The 21,121-nt window shown below is 47.8% G+C and overlaps 1 protein-coding gene across 4 annotated transcripts in view; it reads right to left on the reverse strand.

The window, feature by feature from the left end:
* The window catches only part of ADAM22 (ADAM metallopeptidase domain 22), a 730,321-nt gene that overhangs the window by 249,546 nt on the left and 459,654 nt on the right, over positions 1 to 21,121 (reverse strand). For all 4 annotated transcript variants that reach the window (XM_029588789.1, XM_029588790.1, XM_029588788.1 and 1 more), the window contains exon 10: positions 1,702 to 1,773. In XM_029588789.1, coding sequence (XP_029444649.1) covers positions 1,702 to 1,773 — 72 coding nt within the window. The remainder of the gene's footprint in view (positions 1 to 1,701; positions 1,774 to 21,121) is intronic.

The raw sequence follows: 21,121 nt of genomic DNA on the forward strand, positions 1-21,121 counted from the left end.
CCCTTCACATGGGGTCAGCATCTTCTGAAAGAGAGAGCATCGCTTCAAACCCTACCCTGCCCCCAACATGCCAAAATACCTTCCAGGGTCTGTGAGGCAACGCAGGGCCGGTGCAAGGGGATTAGGTGCCCTAAGCACCTTCTGCCTTACGCCCTCCCCCCTTCCCAGTCGCACCACCAACCCCCGGGGTCTCAGCCCTGACCTCCTACCTTGTTCTCGATTGTATCTGCCGAGCGTGTGGTTTTCTGGGCCGCGAGCAAGTTGGGTGCAGCTCGCGGCCTGCCGAATCTCCACTCCTCTTTGCTGCCGCTCACGGCCCCACATGGCTCACGCCCCTAATGGTCGGCACCCTAGGCCCAGGCCTAGTTCACCTAGGGCTTCTGCCAGCCCTGAGGCAAATCCCACAGTAAAACAAAACAAAAAAAACATTTAATGGCTGTGTGGCGACTCCCCACTTCCTTCCCCAAACCTCTCCCCTTTCAAAAAATAGTCCTTCCCCCAATTTCATCCCCCCATGAGGAGGCTTCCTATTCCCCACCCGCAGGCCTCCCCCACACCCACCACATACTTTATCACAAGTCCCTGGTCAATAGTGCCCCCCCCCCCCCATCCTCCTGACCCTCCCTTCCTTTGATTAAATCCCTAGGGTCTAGTACCCCCCACCCCAGCCCCCCCCCCCCCCCCCGTACTTTTAGATGAAATCCCTGTTGTCTAGTGGGACCTGGAGCATGCGGCAAAGACTGATTGGCACCATTTTGAAAGATGGTGTTGACTGATCCGGAGCTAGGGGGCACACCGGACCCCACTATACACCAGGAATTTCATCTAAAGGTGTGGGGGAGGGCCTGGGTTGGGCTAGGATGGGGGAGTAGAGGGGCCCTAGACACCAGGGATTTAATGAAAGGAAGGGTCCTTGGGGGGGGGGGCCATCAGACATCAGAGACTTGTGATAAAGAATGGGGAGTTTTGTGCTGGGGGTAGGAAGCACTCGGGGAGGAGGGGTTGAAACAGGGGGATATTTTTTGTAAGGGGAGGGTTTAGGGAAGAGGGTGGGGTGCAAGGCATTAAATGTTTTTTGGGGTTTTTTGGTTTTTTTTTTTACTGCGGGGCCACCTTGACAAGTGGCAGGGGGTGGGGCAGGGATCTGCACAGACCTCAGAGGGTATTTTTGCATGAGGTAGGGGAGGAATTTGGGGCTGTGCGGCCCTTTAAGTTCAGAATGGGAGCATCAGGATTTGCATTAACATCCCGATGCTCCCAGCAAAAAATTATCTACAACTCCTGAGCTGTAGCAAATTTTTCGGAAAATAACACGGCTGTGGCAAGATGCATTATATTATTAGCATAGGATTACCTATGCATTAGTTGCTTTGCATGCATTAGTAAATTGTATGCATGCAGAGCAGCTAATTTTAATAGGGGGCAGATTTTTTAACAAAATATCTCACGATATCACGAATATCACCACAATTTGAATATCTCATGTGATAAACAGTGTTTTGTGTGTGATAAACACTGTTTTCGCACGTTATAGTCATATCATGGCTTAGTGAATGACCCCCCTTAGTTTGATCAGTGCTTACATTAGATGGGAGACTTGCAAGGGTTTTTGGGCAATGAAACTTTAATTGATGCAGTTATTTCAAAAGAGATCCCCCAAGACAGCTAGTACTGTATTTATCTTAGCTCAGCAATACTTACTAAATCTGCCATGTTCACCACGGACTTAGCAAAGCTATTTGTGTGCCCCACTGACAGTCGATGCTTTTTAAACTGAAAAACAGAGAACACAAGAAAGGAAAGATTTTAACAGAATGCCCATTACGATCTGCTTTTAAAAACTATAAATAAAATGTGAAATGTTAGCAGAAGCTGTGCCTTAGCAATTATGTGAAGGCTCATTTCTGCTTCACACCTTTATAACACGTTTTCAAACAATTGCTAAAGTGGTAGGGAAAAAACACCCTGATGCAATATTCACAGAAGCCGCTTTCATTAAATACAATTAGAAACCATTGGATGATGCTATGGTTTTGTCAAGATCCTTTTTATTTCCTTAGTACCTCCTGTTTTTCAGTAGTGTATGTTACATTCCAGGAAAATTCAGCTTGCTGCTGAAACTCATTCCTACAGGTCTTGCAACACATATTAGTGCTGCTGAAACAATTTCAAAACTGATATGAAGCTACAATAAACCATTTTGCACGTCATTTACTGACAGTTCTAACTATGGCCTCAGATATAATCTGATTTCCTAACAAGAACAGTGTGTGTGTCACTGTACCTGAGATGCAGTAGGGAAATAAAAGCGAGGGTGTGATATTAAAAACACTGAACTCTAAATAAGGTCCAGAAAGTTAATAAAAAGTGCTTTGAAGGAAGCAGATAGATGGAAATGTTCTCCGTCGTGCAACTGAAAGCAAATATAGCTCTTTGTGCTGGGTGCCGAGCATCTGGCTGGCCTCTGTCCCACTCCTGAGCCTCAGGGAGAGTCCTGAGGGAGTCACAGAGTTGAGACAATAAGAGTCTCCGCAGCAGCGTGGAGAAGGAATAGAAGCTCTCTCTTTTTCTCCACACTAAAATTTACATTTGGGGAGAAAACCTTTTAATTCAAAAGATATCTTCTAAAGCTAAGGGTTTTATGGTGCTATAATCTAGTATTAAACAACCAGGGCAAGCATTTCAGCTTGGGCAACTGCTCAAGTCAGTTTTGCTCCCTAGATTAAGATGCTGCAGGTCAATCTCTCGCATGACCTGCAAGATCTTATTATCAGGATTTGCATAGCGTATACCAGACGTATACAGAGTTGTACAGAGATACATAATGGACAGTCCCTACTCACTGGAGCATGCAGTCTAGTCAAGACAGATAGGCAAGGCAGGTAACAAATAAAAAGACTGCCCGTGACTGAGAAGATTTAAGGTAGCTGGGATTAAACTGAGGAGGGGCAGCTTTAAATTGCGCATCATCAAATATGACACTTGGGAGTCTGCAAATGTTTCAAAGAGAACATTGGCTATGGAAGTTGTTGCTAATCCACCTCTGTCCCATATAGTGTGAAGCAGGTAGGGAGACAACAGTCTCAGTTCTAGCTAATAGGTCGATACAGCAAGGCCGCGTTAGAAAGAGTGCGGCAGTGCCAGGCGCACCCTCGTTCCCCGCACGCACAGTCCTGCTCACATACCGCTCGATACTCTATTCAAACTGCTTGCAAATGCCAAGCGTTAGGCGAAGGGTTAGGCCCACGCAACCCATTTTACTGTATAGGCGCTTAATACAGTGCCTATACAGTATCCTGGGTGCGCTTGTACCTGTCATTTCAAATGTCATTTCAACTAACATTTGAAATGACAGGTACCAGGAAGTGGATGGTTCCCCCCCTCCTGGGAGCCGGCGGGCGCGCGTTTATCCAGGCGGCGGTGGGAGCCGGCGGGCGCACGTTCATCCGGCGGGCTGTCATCGAGGCGGGAGCCGGCGGGCGGGTGATTATCAGCCCTCTCCCCTCCTCCCGAAGCAAGGCGCGAAAGCAGCCTTGCTCCGGGAGGAGGGGAGACAGGACTGGCAGTGTAAAGCGACGAAGCGGCGAAGCGACTTACTTTTTGCAACCCTTCCGGACATTGGACGACCTCTCCTGCCTCCCGCTGCTCGCGAAGATGGACGCCTGCACAGCCGCTGAAGACGTGACGCCACGACGTTTGGCGTCACGGCATGTGATGTCACGTCTTCAGCGGCCGTGCAGGCGTCCATCTTCGCGAGCAGCTGGAGGTAGGAGAGGTCGTCTGATGTCCGGAGGGGGGTGTAAAAAGTAAGTCGCTTTGCCGCTTTACATTGCCAGTCCCTCCTTCCCTCCTCCCGGAGCAAGGTTACTTTTTGCACCCTGCTTCGGGAGGAGGGGAGAGGGGACTGGCACGGGGGAAGCCACGATGTCCGGAGGGGAGCTGCAAAAGTAAGTCGCCGAGCGTAGGGTTGCCCGTCCTCTCCCCTCTCTCTCTTGCAACTTTTTTTTTCGCTTTTTTTTTGCTTCGGGAGGAGGGGAGAGAACTGGGGCTGCCCCGGAGACCGGCACCCATGGACGCGGCCAGGGCAGGAGAGCGGGGGCTGGGGGAAAGCTTGCCGCCTACCCTTACCCCTGCCTCTAACGCAGGGGTAAGGGTAGGCGGTAAGTTAGCAGGTTAAACGTGTGGCAAAACGGCAGGGTAAAATAGCGATAGTCAGGGCGCGGGTTACTGGATGCTAGGGAATAGCTAATTCGCTCGTTTGCATGCAATATACATGCCGCGTGCGGAAGGAGTTGCCCGGGGATTTTAGGACGCGGTAGGAGTAGGTTAAAGGGGATTGTGGATCGCAGGAAGGGCTAACGCAGCCGGAAAGTGAGTAGAACGCGAGTTAGGAGCGGGGTAAACGCGGCCGCACTTTACAGTATTGAGCTGTAAGAGCCTGAGAAAAGCTCTCACCAGTCTAGAGCTCAGCATGAGCCCATGGTTACAGTTTTTCTCATGGATTTTAGTTAACCGACATCCTCTTCTGCTGTGGCCAGGACAAGCTCTCCCTGTCACGTTTTAATACTGTATTACTGACCAATCTGGGTAGCCTCTGTGGAAGAGGAGGTCTATAAATTCATAAATAAATAAATACATAAATAAATAAATAAAAGGTAAAAGGTTTTACCTCAGGGTTTCATTTAGTCCCATTAAAGCAAATAATTGCCAGTAAATATCTTGTCTATCAAGATTAGTCATTGATTTGGGCAATTTTCAAATCTGCCCACAAGGGTGCGAAGTCCACAGAGACTTTTACCCACGGGTTTGCACCAGTTTTTAAAGGGAAAGTACGAGCATACTTTCCCCTTTGAAAACTGCCCTGGGAAACGGGACCCGCAGAGATTTGCACCCACACAGATTTACAGGTACTTTTTCTCTTCAAAACTGTGTTTCTGCCTCCCCCAGCCTATGCCTATCCCCGTGCCTGCCTACTTTTTCCCCAGGTAAAATTATGTGCGCTGTTGATCCCTCTGCGTACTTTTACCCAGGGAACGACTGGGAAATTTTCAGACACCCAATTAACCCAGGTAAACCGCTTTTGAAAATTGTCCTGTCCATAATGAATATTTGTACTTTGTTCCACACCCCCCCCCCAAACTAAATCCAAATTGTTTTTCAAATGAGAATTAATAAAGGAAAATTGGTTCTTACCTGCTAATTTTCATTCCTGGACTACCACAGATCAGTCTAGACAAGTGAGTTTTGCATCCCTACCAGCAGATGGAGATAGAGAATAAAAACCTTTCAGGTACTGCTACTTAACCAAGAGTGCCACCTGCAGGACCTTCAGTATTGACCTGTACCCAAGTCAAGATGTCTAACCCCAAACTCCAAGGATCTCTCCCTCTAAAGGAGAGCTAAGGAATAAGTTGGAACTCCCAACCAAACTGACCCCTGAATTAAGGCAAAGAAAGGAAATTTTGAGTCTCAAATAACTGAGAACTATGTACAATCTCATTCATCATTCTGCAGCAGAAAACTTAAATTCTGCATCACCAGCAGCATCCCGAATCAGGAGAGGTCTTTCGAAAAAAAATTATCATAATCAAAATGGGACGGGAGTCTGAACTGATCTGTGGTATTTCAGGAACGAAAATTAGCAGGTAAGAACCAATTTTCCTTTCCTGTTCATACCCCAGATCAGTCCAGACAACTGGGATGTACTGAAGCCCCTCTACACTGGGTAGGATTCCAAAAGACTTGCATGCAGCACACTTTCACCAAAGGAGGCCTCCTCTGGAGCCCAGACATCTAAATGGTAATGTCTAGTAAAAGTGTGTAAAGAGGATTAAGTTGCTATTGAACAAATCTCCTGCGGAGACACCAACTGACACTCCGCCCAGGAGGCTGCCTATGCCCTAGTAGAATGTGCCCGCAATCCCTCAGGGATTGACTGACCTTTACAAATATAGGTCAAAACTATCAGCTCTTTTAACCAACAAGCAATCGTACTCTTAGTTGCTTTGCAACCCTTCTTTGGTTCACTAAATAACACAAAGAGATGGTCCTATCTCCAAAATCCATTAGTCATCTTGAGATATCTTAGGAGAACCCGATGCACATCCAAAAGATGAAGTTCCCTTGCATGGGGAGAATCAGATATCAAGTGTGAAAACCCCAGCAACTCCACCATCTGGCTAATATGAAAAGCCAACACAACCTTGGGCAAAAAGGAAAGAACAGCACGCAACAAAACACCATCATCAGAAATCTGCAAGAAGGGCTCCCTGCACGATAAGGCTTGGAGCTCTGAAATTTGTCTCACCGAACAAACTGCCACCAGGAACACCATCTTCAGTGTAAGGTCTTCAAAGAAGCACTTCTCAAATGCTCAAAGGGAGGTCCACACAGCACCCAAAAAACATAATTAAGATTCCAGGATGGACAAATCCTACGGACTGGAGACCGCAAATGCTTCGCTCCCTTAAGGAAACATACTACTTCCAGATGAGACACTAACTGTCATCTCTGCAACCTTCCTCTGAAACCACCTGGACTCAGAAGAATTATAGGCTAAACTCTTTGACAAGCCCTGTTGCAAAAAACCCAAGACTTGGGCAATGTTCGCCTGCAAAGGATCAGCACCATGGACCCCACACCAGAACTCAAACACTGATATACACCAAAGATGTAGAAGATCTTCTAGCCTGAAGAAGAGAAGTAATCCCTGGCTCTGAATACCCTTTCAAGCAGAAACACTGCCTCTCGAAAGCCAGGCTGCAAGACAGAAGTGATTTGCCTACTCTGTAAAATATGGGTCCTTGTCGAAGCACTCCCCTCAGGTTGCTTAACTGGACGGGCCTGTCTACTGCTAGTTGAACTAGATCCACAAACCATGGACAGCGCAGCCACTCTGGCGCTAACAGGATCACTCTTTCCTGATGCTGCTCAATACAATGCAGCACCCAATCTACGAACGGCCATGGGGGGAAGACATATAGCAGGAGCCTCCCTGGCCTCGCCTAACTTGGATGTCAATCCCTGCAGAGCTGAACTCCCTCCGGTGGCTGAAAAACTTGGCCACCTTGGCATTCTTCCTCATTGCTATGAGATCGATCTGGGGTTTGCCCCACCTACACTGAATGAGTACAAAGGCCTCTACTGACAGCTCCCATTCTCCCAGGTCCAGCTGTTGTCTGCTGAGATAATCCGCCTGCACATTATCCACACCTGCTACATGACAGGCTGCAAGAGCCACGAGATAAAGTTCCACCCAGAGAAAGAGTTTGTCAACCTCCTGAGCCACCAAGCGACTCTTCGTTCCGCCCTGCCAATTGATATAGGCCACCATCGTCGAATTGTCTGATAACACATGTACCACCCATCCCTGAATCTGAAGAAGAAAGAACAACAGTGCCCTCCAGACCGCCCTTGCTTCCACATGGCTCATTGACCAGGATGCTTCCATCAGAGGTCACTGCCCTTGGGCTGCAGACGCTTAACATATGACTCCCCAACCACTAAGACTGGCATCCATAGTTACTACCACCCAGTCTGGAACTTCCAGATCCACTTCCTTCTCCAAATTGGGCCGCGACAGCCACCATGAGAGACTGGACCTGGATTCCTCCTGGAGTGACAACAGCAGCTGAAATTACTCCCGCAACAGATTCCAACAGGACAGGAGTGCCTTCTGAAGAGGAAGCATGTGTGCAAAAGCCCATGGCACTGTAACTTCATCACCCTTTCTGGGGTAAGAAACACCCTGCCTAACCGGGTGTCGAATCATGCTCCCAGATAATCCAAGGACTGGGATGGTTCCAGGTGGTGCTTCGCCAAAATTTATCACCAAGCCCAGGGACCTTAGGTGCTCTGTCACTCACCGAACGGACCAATGACACTCTACCTCCAACTTTGCCCAAATGAGCCAATTGTACAGGTATGGATACACTAGTATCCCTTCTCTTCTGAGGGCCACCGCCGCCACCACCATCACCTTCGTGGATATTCTTAGTGCAGTAGCCAGCCCGAAGGGAAGGGCTTGAAACTGAAGATGCTCTCCTAGCACAGTGAAGTGAAGAAACTTCTGATGGTCTGCTCTGATGGGAATGTGGAGATATGCCTCCATTAGATCCAAGGAGGCCAGAAATTCTCCCTTGTGCATCGCTGCAATTACCCTCTGCAATGTTTCCATCCAAAAGCATTGCACACGCAAGGCTACGTTGACTCTTTGCAGATTTAGAATGGGCTGAAATGAGCCCTACTTCTTGGGGACCACAAAGTACACGGAATACCTTCCTCGACCCTGCTCCTCTTGTGGCATTGGGATGATGGCTTCCAATTGCTGCAGCACAGAAGAGTGTCCTGCAGTGCCACCCATTTGACAGGCGAAGCACAATGGGGCACCACAAAAGCCTCTTTGAGGAGTTGCAAAAATTCTAAGGCATAGCTATTCCTTATTACTTCCATAGCCCGCTGGTTGGAAGTGATTGTGGTCCACTCCTCGTAAAAACAGGACAACCTTCCTCTGACAGCCACCAGGGAGGAGTGGACCAGACTGCCTTCATTGGATGGGCTTCACACCTCCGGAACTCTGTCTTGCACAATCTCTGGTCAGCCTATGGGCTCCTCAAAATGACTGCTGTCTTCCCGAACCCTGCTTCTGCGTGGATCTGGAAGAACATCTGCTGGATCAAAATCTCCTCATCTCAAGGAAGCGAGCGTGAGGCAGGAAGGTCTTCTTATTTCCCTTCTTATCCTCGAGCAATCTATTCCTTTAGAATTTGCCAAATCTTCATCAGCTTCTCCAGGTCCTCCCCAAAAAGCAACTTTCCTTTGAAGGGGAGATTACAAAGCTGCACCTTTGACCAAACATCCGCTGACCAATTACTTAACCACAGGAGTCTTCGAGTGGCTACCGCGGACACCATATTCCTAGCTGAAGTGCGAAGCATATCATAGAAAGCATCCACCACATAGGTCACCCCCGCTTCCAACCAAGCATCAAGACTAGTTTCAGCAGGGGTCCCAGCAGTCTTCTCCTGTACCTTCTGCAGCCAGCACAAACAAACCCTCTGCATTAGACTAGCACAGACCGCAGCTCTAAGGCTCAGAGCGGAGACCTCAAACAGCCTCTTTAACAGGATCTCTAGCTTCTGGTCTTGGATATCTTTCAAGACTGCTGATGCTACCACAGGAATGGTCATTTTCTTCATCACCACTCACACCGCCACATCTACCTTTGGAAGCTTTAAAGTGTCCTCTGGCAGGGGATACAACCTGGCCATAGCCCTAGCCACCTTCAGTCCTGCCTCCAGGAAATCTCATTCCCAGTTGATCAGCTTCTTCAGCTTCTTTGGTAAAGGGAATGCCTTTGGCGGTCCACACAGCCCTTCCAACACTGGGTTTACTTCCTCATTGTCGGAATCCTCCTGCGTAACCTTAATCCCCAGCTCCTCCAGAACCTGAGGGATGAGAGGCTGCAACTCCACCTTACGGAATAACCTGACCACCTCGGGTCATCCCCTTCCATCAGAGGGACATCATCAACATCTGGATCACCACCCACCAGACCAGCTGCAGGATCTGCACCCTGACCAGTGACCTGGTCAACATGCGGCTCCCCCTGCGGATCATCATCATCAGAATCCTCAGAGGAGTCCCCCTGCACTCGCGATCAATCCTGGCCCAGCAGGCACAAAATGTCCCCGAATTTGGAGGCACCTCAGCCCGAGACTTCTTATCCTCGCCTTGGGATTTCTGTGTGGCTGGATGTCTATCTACCAGCTCCTTCTTAGTGAGGTAGGCCTCATGCAGTAACAAAACAAAATCTGATAAAATCTATCGCGGTCCCTCTCCTCTGCAGCTTTCACGTCCTTCCCTGAGCCCGCTGGCACCTCTCCACCTTCTCCAGATTCCTGGTATACTGGAGAAAGCAGGGGAGGGGAGTCTCTGCATTCCCCATCTATGGAAGGAATCCTGCCATGTGGTGCTAAAATGGCAGACGAGTCTTTTACTCTCTCCCCCCCTCCCCGGCGCCTCCTGTACAGGACCTGCCGCACGTGTGCAGTGCCTGCCCGCTGATCCCTGTGCCGAGGCTCCCAGAGGCACAGCTAGGGCAGAGAAGAGCTGCATTGTGGCAGGATCGCCTTCTCCCACAGGCCTGACAGGCTTTCCTGCTCTCAGTCGGAGGCGGCATAGTCAGCGATGTGGCCTGCAGCTAAAAATATCCCCAGGCAGGAATAAAGAAAAACTGCTGCTGAAGCCGCCGCCGTCCCGGCTCCGGGTGCTCATCCCGATGCCGAGCTGACTCACCCCAACACAGAGCTGACGACAAACAGGCCTACCCGACACTACTTTTTCTATTTTTTTTAAACTTATTCTCTTAAAGAGACAGCCTCTCGAGCAATCCAGAAAAAACAAAAAAAAAGGTATACTTTCCTGTTTCTGGGTGCTCCTGGATGCTGCAGACGGCTGGACTAGGTGAGAGGGCCTCAGGGAGAGTGAGGGAACCAGGACCCCAGGCTTTCCCTTCCCCTTGAATCAAGGATCGAGCCTGGCCAAGGATTTCCAACCCTCCCTTCCCTCGTCCTGCACAACCAGAGGGATAGCCCATGAAGGAACCTAACACCTCTGGGAGCACCATCATCAGTTCTTCTTTCTCTCTAAATCTAAACTATTTTTTTTTTTTAAACTGCTGGTTTGCACCTCTACCATCTGCTGGAGACAGAGAAATACTGAGGGACTGCAGGTGGCACTCTCGGTTAAGTAGCAGTGCCTGAAAAGTTTTTATTCTCTGCCTCCATCTGTTGGCATGGATGCAAAACCCACTTGCCTGGACTGATCTGGGATATGAACAGGAAGGTTATAAATATGAAGTTCATATTTCAAGCTTTTACTGACACCATGGTTCATAAATAAGCATTTATATTTATTTATGTATTTATTTATTTGTATGTATAACTGTACATACAAATACATGTTTAAAATAATCATCAAATAAGTAATACAAACATAAGTAACAAAATATACTGATAAACACAAAACTTACTAGACCAAGCAACAACATATCTAAAACTACCATCAAAAGTCAAGAAAAATCTGGACAGAAAACCACAAAAATCAATAAGAGAGCTGGGAACAGCTAGGCCTTAACTTTTAGATAATTTATCTTCAGCTTAACATCCACTGGAAATCTATTTCACAAGATTGGAGCCACTACTGAAAAAACTCTTGCTCTAATTCTAGTTTTTTTCACCACCTTGCAAGTTGAAAGCATTAGAAAGGCACCCTGATTGGAATGCAAATACTGCTAAGGAGTATATCAAGCTAGCTTATTTTTTTAAATAAGGACTATTTACATGTGACATTGAAATTCCAGCGTCAAGATCTTAAAGTGTGCTTGAACACTGAAACGAAGCCAATGTTGAAAAAGCAGTAATGGGAGAGAAGGATTGTGTTTAGGCTGCCACATTCTGCACCTTTTGAGCCTGGACATCAGTCTAACAGGGAGACAAATACATAAGTCATTACAGTGATCCAGATGGACCATTATCTTAAAAGATTTCAAATCCAAAAAAGAGTGCAATTTCTGCACTATGCGCATATCAGTGCAGATTGTCTGGGCAACATGTGCTTCTAAAATAAGGGTAGAATAAAAAATAACCCCAAGAAATTTCACAGAATTAACAGAAGTCACTGATCAAATCGCTGTTCCCAATACAAAGGACCTCTGTTTACTGAATATTTACTGATAAGTTGTTACATAATAGCCAGTTGGAAATCACTTTTAAACATTGATGGAGCTGAGCCAAAGCTAGGGTACTATCTTGACCCATTAGGCAGATGATTTGAACACCATCTGCATATATGTAAATATCTCCGAAGGCTCACTGAATGTAACACCTTCCCCAGCAGCTATATAAATATATTAAACAGTAGTGGGGACAATGATGAACTCTGGGGGACCTCCACAGTTCAGTTTTTCCTGGGAATAAAAACAGAGCCATTAATGCAAATTTATCCTGAGCAATCTGATAGAAAAGAAACCAGCCATTTCAGTTCCTGCCCTCTAATCTGTTTTAATGTAAACCGGTATGATTTGTATATTATACAAGAATGTCGGTATATAAAAATTAAAAATAAAATAAAATAAATAAATAAATAATCCCTAGCTAGTGAAATCTCGTAGGGAGGATTTCATGATCAACTAAATCAAAAGCTAGCTAAAGACATATTCAGCACGATTAGCAGAGCCTACTTCCCCCTCCCCCCCAATCCACACATTACAAGATCTCATCCTGAGTGGAAATAAGAACTGTTTCAGTGCTATGATTGGCCTAGAAATATCCATGCTATCTCTCTTCTTCAGAAATAATCTTAGCTGAGAGGTAAAAACCTGCAACACTACTGTTTATTCTAAAGAAACTTCTGCAGCAGTGTGTAATCAGAAACTTTAATTAGAGAAAGACAGAGACAAAGGGGATAGGGACAGGGACCGGAACAAAGCAGAGGAAATCATTTGTTCCGGGGAGTAACACAGGTCTATACAATTGTAAAAACACCCAGTTACCCAATTTTTACAGCAATGTGTAGAACAATATATACCCTTTATACTGACCAATCAGAGCATATTCAGAGTGTTTTTAGATAAGTGCAGTACATTTGATTTGAGAATGTATTAGACCAATCAGCTAATGGGTCTGGGGTGTTGCTCGCTGCATTCCAGCACGTAGCCAGGGTCCTCTGCTTTCTTTGTCTAAAACTAGTATACAGGAATACAGCAGAAAGAGGTGTCTCAGAAAGACGTGCATACATACACTACCTTAATAATTGTTAATGGACTTTTCCTCCAGAAACGTCCAAATCTTTTTTAAACACAGCTATACTAATAGCTTTTGCCACATCCTCTGGCAATGAATTCTACAGCTTAATTATGTGTTGAGTAAAAAAATATTTTCTCTTTGTAATGGTTGGTGGGTTTGTGGACCCTTGGCCCGAGGTGAGCGTTGTTACCACCTGTGGGGAGGAGCCCCACAGGTCTACACCGTCGGGAGGCGAGGTCAGGCAAGGCGAAGAATTCTGGCAGAAACTGTGGACAGGTCCCGAGGCGCGGGGCAAGAGACACAGCAAGGAGGGATCCCCACAGTTCGTAGGCAGGCTGAGAATCAGTACCTGGGCAGAGACCTCCAGAAGAGATGGCGCTAGGCAGGCCTGCAGAGCGGGGAGCGCGACACAGGACGTGCAGGAGGTATTCTGGGAAGGCAACCCCGAGGGGCGGAGCCGCACAGCAAAGGAGGTACTGATGCATTGACGTAGGCCAATCTGTGGAGCAGGGAAGCCCGAGTCAGGTCTCTAGATCAGTGGTTCTCAACCCTGTCCTGGGGACCCCACAGCCAGTCGGGTTTTCATGATATCCACAATGAATATGCATGAGAGAAAATTTGCATGCACTGCCTCCATAACATGCAAATTTTCTCTCATGCATATTCATTGTGGATATCTTGAAAACCCGACTGGCTGTGGGGTCCCCAGTACAGGGTTGAGAACCACTGCTCTAGATGATGACATAGGACAGCCCGAGGAGTGGGAGACACTGGCAGAGACCGGTGGTAGAATCAAGGGTGCTGCCCCGAGGAGCAGGGAAACACTGGTAGTCCCAAGTGTAGAACGTAGGTACTACCCCGAGGAACAGGGAAGCGCTGACAGTCAGAGTATAGAACGTAGGCACTACCCCGAGGAGCAGGGAAGCGCTGACAGTCAGAGTATAGAATGTGGGCACTTCCCCGAGGAGTGGGGAAGCACAGAAGTAGAACTCCCAATGGATGAAGGTGTTCCCAGAGGCGGCCCCAAGGAGCGGGGAGCCAGCAGGATAGGACTTACTGGAAGGCGCAGGGCCAGCCTGAGGAGCAGGGGGAAGCCAGGAGACCAAATCCCCCGTAGAGTGCGCATGCTGGCCCCTGAGGAGCGGGTACCAGGCAGGGTCCAGAGTCGAAGAGGTCTGATAGCGTCACCACAGGAATGGCAGTCACAGGAGCTCGTAGAGTAGTAATGGAACTCGTTGCCAAGTCGCTGGCTGAGGGTGAAGGTGGTGCTTAAGTACTCTCATGCAATGACATCATCAATCCGGGACAACCCCGAGGTTCCCGCCGAATAGGCTTTAAAAGAGGCTCCGGTGGTGCGTGTGCACACCTAAGAAGGCCCGGAGTTGGCGTGGAGAGCGGCGGCGTCTTGACTGCCTCAAGGAGCCATGGGGAATGTGGTGGCAGAGACTAGCCCGGACCATGAGCAGGCCTGGAAAGGGAAGCAGGACGGTGCAGGATGTAAGTAGACGTGGTCGCAGCCGTCTGCGACCGACGGGCATAACACTCTTATTAGTTTTAAATGTATTACCCAGTAACTTCATTGTATGTCCCCTGTTTTTGAACTTTTTGAAAGAGTAAACAACTGATTAACGTTTATTCGTTCCATTCCACATATTATAGACTTCTATCATATCTCCCCTCAGCCGTCTCTTCTCCAAGCTGAAGAGTCCTAACCTCTTTAGTCTTTCTTCATAGGGGAATTATTCCATCCCCTTTATAATCTTGGTCGTTCTTCTCTGTACCTTTTCTAATTAGCTATATCTTTCTTAAGAACATAAGAAATTGCCATGCTGAGTCAGACCAAGTGTCCATCAAGCCCAACATCCTGTTTGCAACAGAGGCCAAACCAGGCCACAAGAACCTGGCAATTACCCAAACACCAAGAAGATCCCATGCTACAGATGCAATTAATAGCAGTGGCTATTCCCTAAGTAAACTTGATTCATAGCAGTTAAAGGACTTCTCCTCCAAGAACTTATCCAAACCTTTTTTGAACCCAGCTACAATAATTGCACTAACCACATCCTCTGGCAACAAATTCCAGAGCTTAATTGTGCGTTGAGTGAAAAAGAATTAGTCTTAAATGTGCTTCATGCTAACTTCATGGAATGCCCCCGAGTCCTCCTATTATCCGAAAGTGTAAATAACTGATTCACATCTACTCATTCAAGACTTCTCATGATCTTAAAGACCTCTATCATATCCCCCTCCAAGCTGAACACCCCTAACCTCTTCAGCCTTTCCTCATAGGGGAGCTGTTCCATCCCCTTTATCATTTTGGTTGCCCTTCTCTGCACCTTCTCTATTGCAACTATATCTTTTTTGAAATGCAGCGACCAGAATTGTACACAGTATTCAAGGTGCGGTCTCAGCATTGAGCAATACAGAGGCATTATCACTTTTTCTGTTTTATTAATCATTCCCTTCCTAATAATTCCTAACATTCTATTTGCTTTTTTGACTGCTGCAGCACACTGAGCCGACGATTTTAAAGTATTATCAACTATGATGCCTAGATCTTTTCCCTGGGTGGTAGCTCCTAATATGGACTCTAACATCGTGTAACTACAGCAAGGGTTATTTTTCCCTATATGCAACACCTTGCACTTGTCCACATTAAATTTCATCTGACATTTGAATGCCCAATCTTCCAGTCTTGCAAAGTCCTCCTGTAATGTATTACAATCCGCTTGTGATTTAACTACTCTGAATAATTTTGTATCGTCCACAAATTTGAAAACCTTACTCGTTGTATTCCTTTCCAGATCATTTATATATATATATTGAAAATCACCGATCCAAGTACAGCTCCCTGAGGCACTCCACAGTTTACCCTTTTCCACTGAGAAAATTGACCATTTAATCCAACTCTCTATTTCCTGTCTTTTAACCAGTTTGTAATCCACGAAAGGACATCGCCTCCTATCCCATGACTTTTTAGTTTTCTTAGAAGCCTCTCATGGGATGTGGTGATCAGAACTGAACACAATACTCAAGATGCAGTCAAACCATGGAGCGATACAAAGGCATTATGATATTCTGTTTTATTCTCTATTCCTTTCCTAATAATCCCTAGAATTCTATTTGCTTTCTTAGCTGCTGCACACTGAGCAGAAGATTTCAATGTATTTTCAATGATGATACCTAGATCCCTTTCCTGAGTGGTGATTCCTAATGAGGAACCTTACATTTTGTAGCTATAATTTGGGATACTCTTCCCTAAGGGGCGGATTTTAAGAGCCCTGCTCGCGTAAATCCGCCCGGATTTACGCGAGCAGGGCCCTGCGCGCCGGTGCGCCTATTTTACATAGGCCTACCGGCGCGCACAGAGCCCCGGGACTCGCGTAAGTCCCGGGGTTTTCCGAGGGGGCATGTCGGGGGCGTGTCGGGGGGCGGGCCCGATCCGCGCGGCGTTTACGGGGCGGGATGTAGCGTTTCGGGGGCGGGTCCGAGGGCGTGGTTACGGCCCGGGGCGGTCCGGGGGCGTGGCCGCGCCCTCCGGACCCGCCCCCAGGTCGCGTCCCGGCGCGCTAGCGGCCCGCTGGCGCGCGGGGATTTTCGTCTCCCTCCGGGAGGCGTAAATCCCCTGACAAAGGTAAAGGGGGGTTTAGACAGGGCCGGGGGGGGGGGTTAGGTAGGGGAAGGGAGGGGAAGGTGAGGGGAGGGCAAAAGAAAGTTCCCTCCGAGGCCGCTCCGATTTTGGAGCGGCCTCGGAGGGAACGGAGGTAGGCTGCGCGGCTCGGTGCGCGCCGGCTATACGGAATCGGTAGCCTTGCGCGCGCCGATCCAGGATTTTAGCGGCTACGCGCGTATCTACTAAAATCCAGCGTACTTTTGTTTGCGCCTGATGCGCCAACAAAAGTACGCCAAATCGCGCTTTCTGAAAATCTACCCGTAAGTGCATCACTTTGCAGTTGTCTACATTAAATTTTATTTGGCATTTGCATGCCCAGTCTCCCAGTTTTGTAATGTCCTCTTACAATTTCTCCCAATCCTTTTGTGATTTGACAGCTTAAATAATTTTGTATCATGGGCAAATGTGATCATCTCACTTGTTGTTCCCATTTCCAGGTCACTTATAAATATATTAAAAAGCATCGGTCCCAGAACAAATCCCTGGGGCTCTCCACTATTCACCTGTTCCTATGAGAAAATTTACCATTTAGCCCTACTCTGTGTTTTCTATCTTTTAACCAGTTGGCAATCCACAATAGGACACTGCCAGTTATCCCATGACTTTCTAATTTCCTAAGAAGTCTCTCATGAGGGACTTTGTCAAATGCTTAATGCTTACCTATATTTTCAGCAATTTTGTTCTTTATGATAGTTTCTACCATTTTGCCTGGCACAGATGTCGGACTCATTGGCCTGTAATTTCTGGATCACCCCTTGATCCCTTTTTAAAAACTGGCGTTACATTGGGAACTCTCCAGGTACAATATATGATGTTATTGATGGTTTACAAATTTCCAATAGCATGTCCACAATTTCATTTCTCAGTTCTTTCAGCACTCTGGGATATGGTTACGCCTGTCGGTCACAGACTGCTGCGACCTCTCATGTTCACATCTTTTTTCCCCGCTCCATCTAGTCTGGGAAGAATGGCGGCCTCTGCCAATCCCCGCCGAGCTCTCTGGCGTTCCCAGGACAGCGTGGGCGCTGCCGACCGTCATCTTGGACCTGGAATCCCCTAGGAGCAAGCGCGCAAGGGCCTCTCATGAAGACGTCATGGCAGGAACCTCGGGGGCATCCCCTCCCGATGAGGTCAACCCGCTTGTGTATTTAATCCAACCAGCCCTTGCCTTCCTTGAGTTAGCAAGTTCCACCTTGCTGAATTCTTCTCTTCAAGGACTTCCTGTTCCTGACTTGGTCTTGGCATCTGGATGCTCTGAATACCCGCTCTTCAGGGACTTCCCTGCATTCCCGGCTATCCGCTCCTCGGAGGGCCTACCTGCCTGCTACAGACCTGCTTCTCAGGTCTCTCTCTCTCCAGGAACCGTCTTCTGTGAGTACCTCTACTGATTTCTACTATTCGAATTGTGCTAAGGATTCCACGCGGAGTACCCCGTACCCCGGGCCATCCTGCTTTCCTGCACTACAGAATATCTGCATACCAACTTCAGGAACTACTTCCGGGTTCCGGCATCTCTACCAGTACGTCTACTATACCGACAGTATTGGTGTACCCCGCTCCGCGGGCCACTACCGGATCTGTGTTACTGAGGTGCCTACACTCGTCTTCTCACAAAACCTACAGAACCATCAAGTAGACGTCATCAACATCCTCCAAAGACTCAGGTATAACCACCTATACGACAAATTAGAGAAATGTTCTTTCTATCAGGAATCCGTTCCATTTCTTGGCTATGTGGTATCCAGCCAGGGATTCCAAATGGACCCACAAAAGACCAAAAGCATCCGGGACTGGCCCCAACCTACTGGGCTTAAGGCTTTGCAAAGATTTCTCGGATTCACGAACTACTACAGGTCCTTCATTCATCACTATTCCACCTTGATGGCGCCTCTTACAGCCATGACGCGAAAGTGAGCTAATCCCACTCACTGGTCTACAGAAGCCGTTGACGCCTTTCAGAGACTTAAGGAAGCATTTATTCAGGAACCATGCCATCCAAATCCCTGACGACCATTCATTGTCAAGGTAGATGCTTTGGACATAGGAGTTGGTGCTGTCCTTAGTCAACACAGTGACACCCACACATTACATCCCTGCTGCTTCTTCTCTTGGCGTTTCTCTCCCGCCGAGCGGAATTATGGGATAGGAGACAAGGAGCTACTTGCCATCAAATTGGCGTTTGAAGAATGACGTCCATGGCTCGAAGGTGCACAACACGAGATAACAGTTTACACCGACCATAAAAATCTTGAATACCTACATCATGCGCAACGCTTGAACCATAGACAAGCGCGCTGGTCCCTATTTTTTTAATTGATTTGATTTCTTATTGAAGTATCGTCCAGCGTCAAGAATACCCAGGCAGACGCACTCCCCCATTCCTTCATTCCAGAAGATGTCCCGGACATACCATGACATATCATTGACCTTACCAGGGTACTTCCCTCAGCCACACACATGGTTCCAGCCGGAAAGACAGTGGTACCTCTCTCCCTCAGGAAGAAGGTCCTCAGATGGACCCATGATTCCCTGCTCACAGGTCACCCTGGACAGTCCCGAACATTCACCACCTTACAGAGATACTATTGGTGGCCCTCTAAGAAGGAAGACATCAGGGCCTACACAGAGTCATGTCCCACCTGCACAAGACAGAAACCTCCAGCCGGCCATCCCTGGGGACTCCTCCAACCACTGGCTGCTCCTAGTGAACCATGGACACACATTGCCACGGACTTTATCGTTGATTTGCCTTTGTCCAGCGGTAATAATACCATTTGGGTAACCATTGACCGCTTTTCCAAAATGGCACATTTTGTGGCACTCCCCGGCTTACCGCCTGCCCCGGAATTAGCAAGGTTGTTCATCTGACACATCTTCCGTCTACATGGCATGGCTAAGCACATCCTCTCGGATAGAGGGGTTCAGTTTACGGCTAAGTTTTGGAGATCCCTGTGCAAGAAATTTGACATCTCATTGGATCTTACTTCAGCTTACCACCCGCAAGCCAACGAACAGATGGAGAAAATGAACCGCACACTAAAACAATTCCTCAGGGCTTATGTGAATTCTCAACAGAGCGATTGGTCTGAATTGCTCCCCTGGGCTGAATTCACACTGAATTCACATAAATCCACTTCAACTGGGTCATCATCTTTTCAACTTGTTTACGGACGCCAGCCATTACCTCCACTACCACTGCCATTATCTGTAACTTCACCTGCAGCCCAGCCATCGGTACAAGAATTACATCAGTTGTGGGATCTCACAAAAGAACTCCTCCACATGGCTGGACAACAGGCCAAGAAGTTCTATGATGCCCATCACAGAGCCACTCCACAATTACAACCTGGCAACAAGGTATGGCTTAGTACCCGTTTCATCTGCCTTAAACTGCCATCAGTTCAATTTGCGCCAAGGTACATAGGACCCTTTTCAGTTCTCCACCACCTGGGTCCAGTCATGTACAGTTTGAAGTTACCACTGGCACTCAGAATACATAATGCATTCCATATCTCCCTTCTGAAGCCACTCATCTTGTCGAAATTCTCCAGGAAAACTCTGGAACCCCAGCCTCTCTCTGCCGAAGAAGACATCACGCATCAAGTGGAAGACATCCTTGATGTAAGAAGACATGGCAGACGATGGGAGTATCTTATTTCCTGGGAGGGATTTGGTCCTGAGGAAAATAGTTGGGAGCCTGCATGTAACATCCTCAACAAGGAGTTAATCCAGCAGTTCCAAGGGTCACATCCTAGGAAGCCGAAACCTCCTGCGAGGGGAGTCCGGTGGGATGGAGAGAAAGTTCAGGTGATAACCCTGAGAGATTATGGCGATGATCCATTGGTCTGAGGTGATTGTGTGCCACTTGTTGTGGAAATGGCACAATCAACCTCCCACTGGTATCTGAGGCAGTGGAAGCTGGCTGCTGCTCTCTATGCAGGAGTCAAAAACCGGAAGCAGGGACCGGCTGAGGAGTTGCTTGCAGCTTTTGTTTTCGTATCTGATGAGACTGGGCCTTTTGGAAAGGTCTCGTGGAACGAGTCCTAGACAGTGGTGGATAGGACTTCTTTGGACGGAAGAATGACATTTGAGTTCCGCCACCATTCGTTGATCCTACACAGGGCAGGTCGGACAATCTGTCCTGCACTTCAGGGCGAAGGTCCGAAGACTTGAGCCAGGCCCATCTTCTCGCCGAGATAGCAGCTGCAGATACCCTGATAGCAGTGTCAAAGATATCGTAAGATGATCTTATCTCATGCTTGCCCGCCTCAAAACCCTTGTTTACTAGTGTTTGGAGCTGATCTTGAAATTGCTGAGGCAGTGAGTCTGTCAAGTCTTGTATCTGCTTAAATAAGACCCTGTTGTATTGGGTCATATAGAGCTGATAAGAGGCGATTCAAGAGATGAGCATTGAGCCCTGGAAGACCCGGCGACCAATGGCATCTAGAAATTTTTGCTCCTTGCCTGGGGGAAAGGAAGTGTGAGGTTTTGATCTCTTTGCCCTCTTTTGGGCAGATTCCACGATGACAGAGTGGTGATCCAATTGAGATTTTTGAAAACTTGGGGCTGACTGTACCAAATAAGTGGTGTCAGCCTTTCTGTTGACTGGGGCAACAGAGCCAGGGTGTTCCCATTTGAGGAG

This window comes from Rhinatrema bivittatum, chromosome 2 (assembly GCF_901001135.1).
Source record: "Rhinatrema bivittatum chromosome 2, aRhiBiv1.1, whole genome shotgun sequence".
Classification (NCBI taxonomy): domain Eukaryota; kingdom Metazoa; phylum Chordata; class Amphibia; order Gymnophiona; family Rhinatrematidae; genus Rhinatrema; species Rhinatrema bivittatum.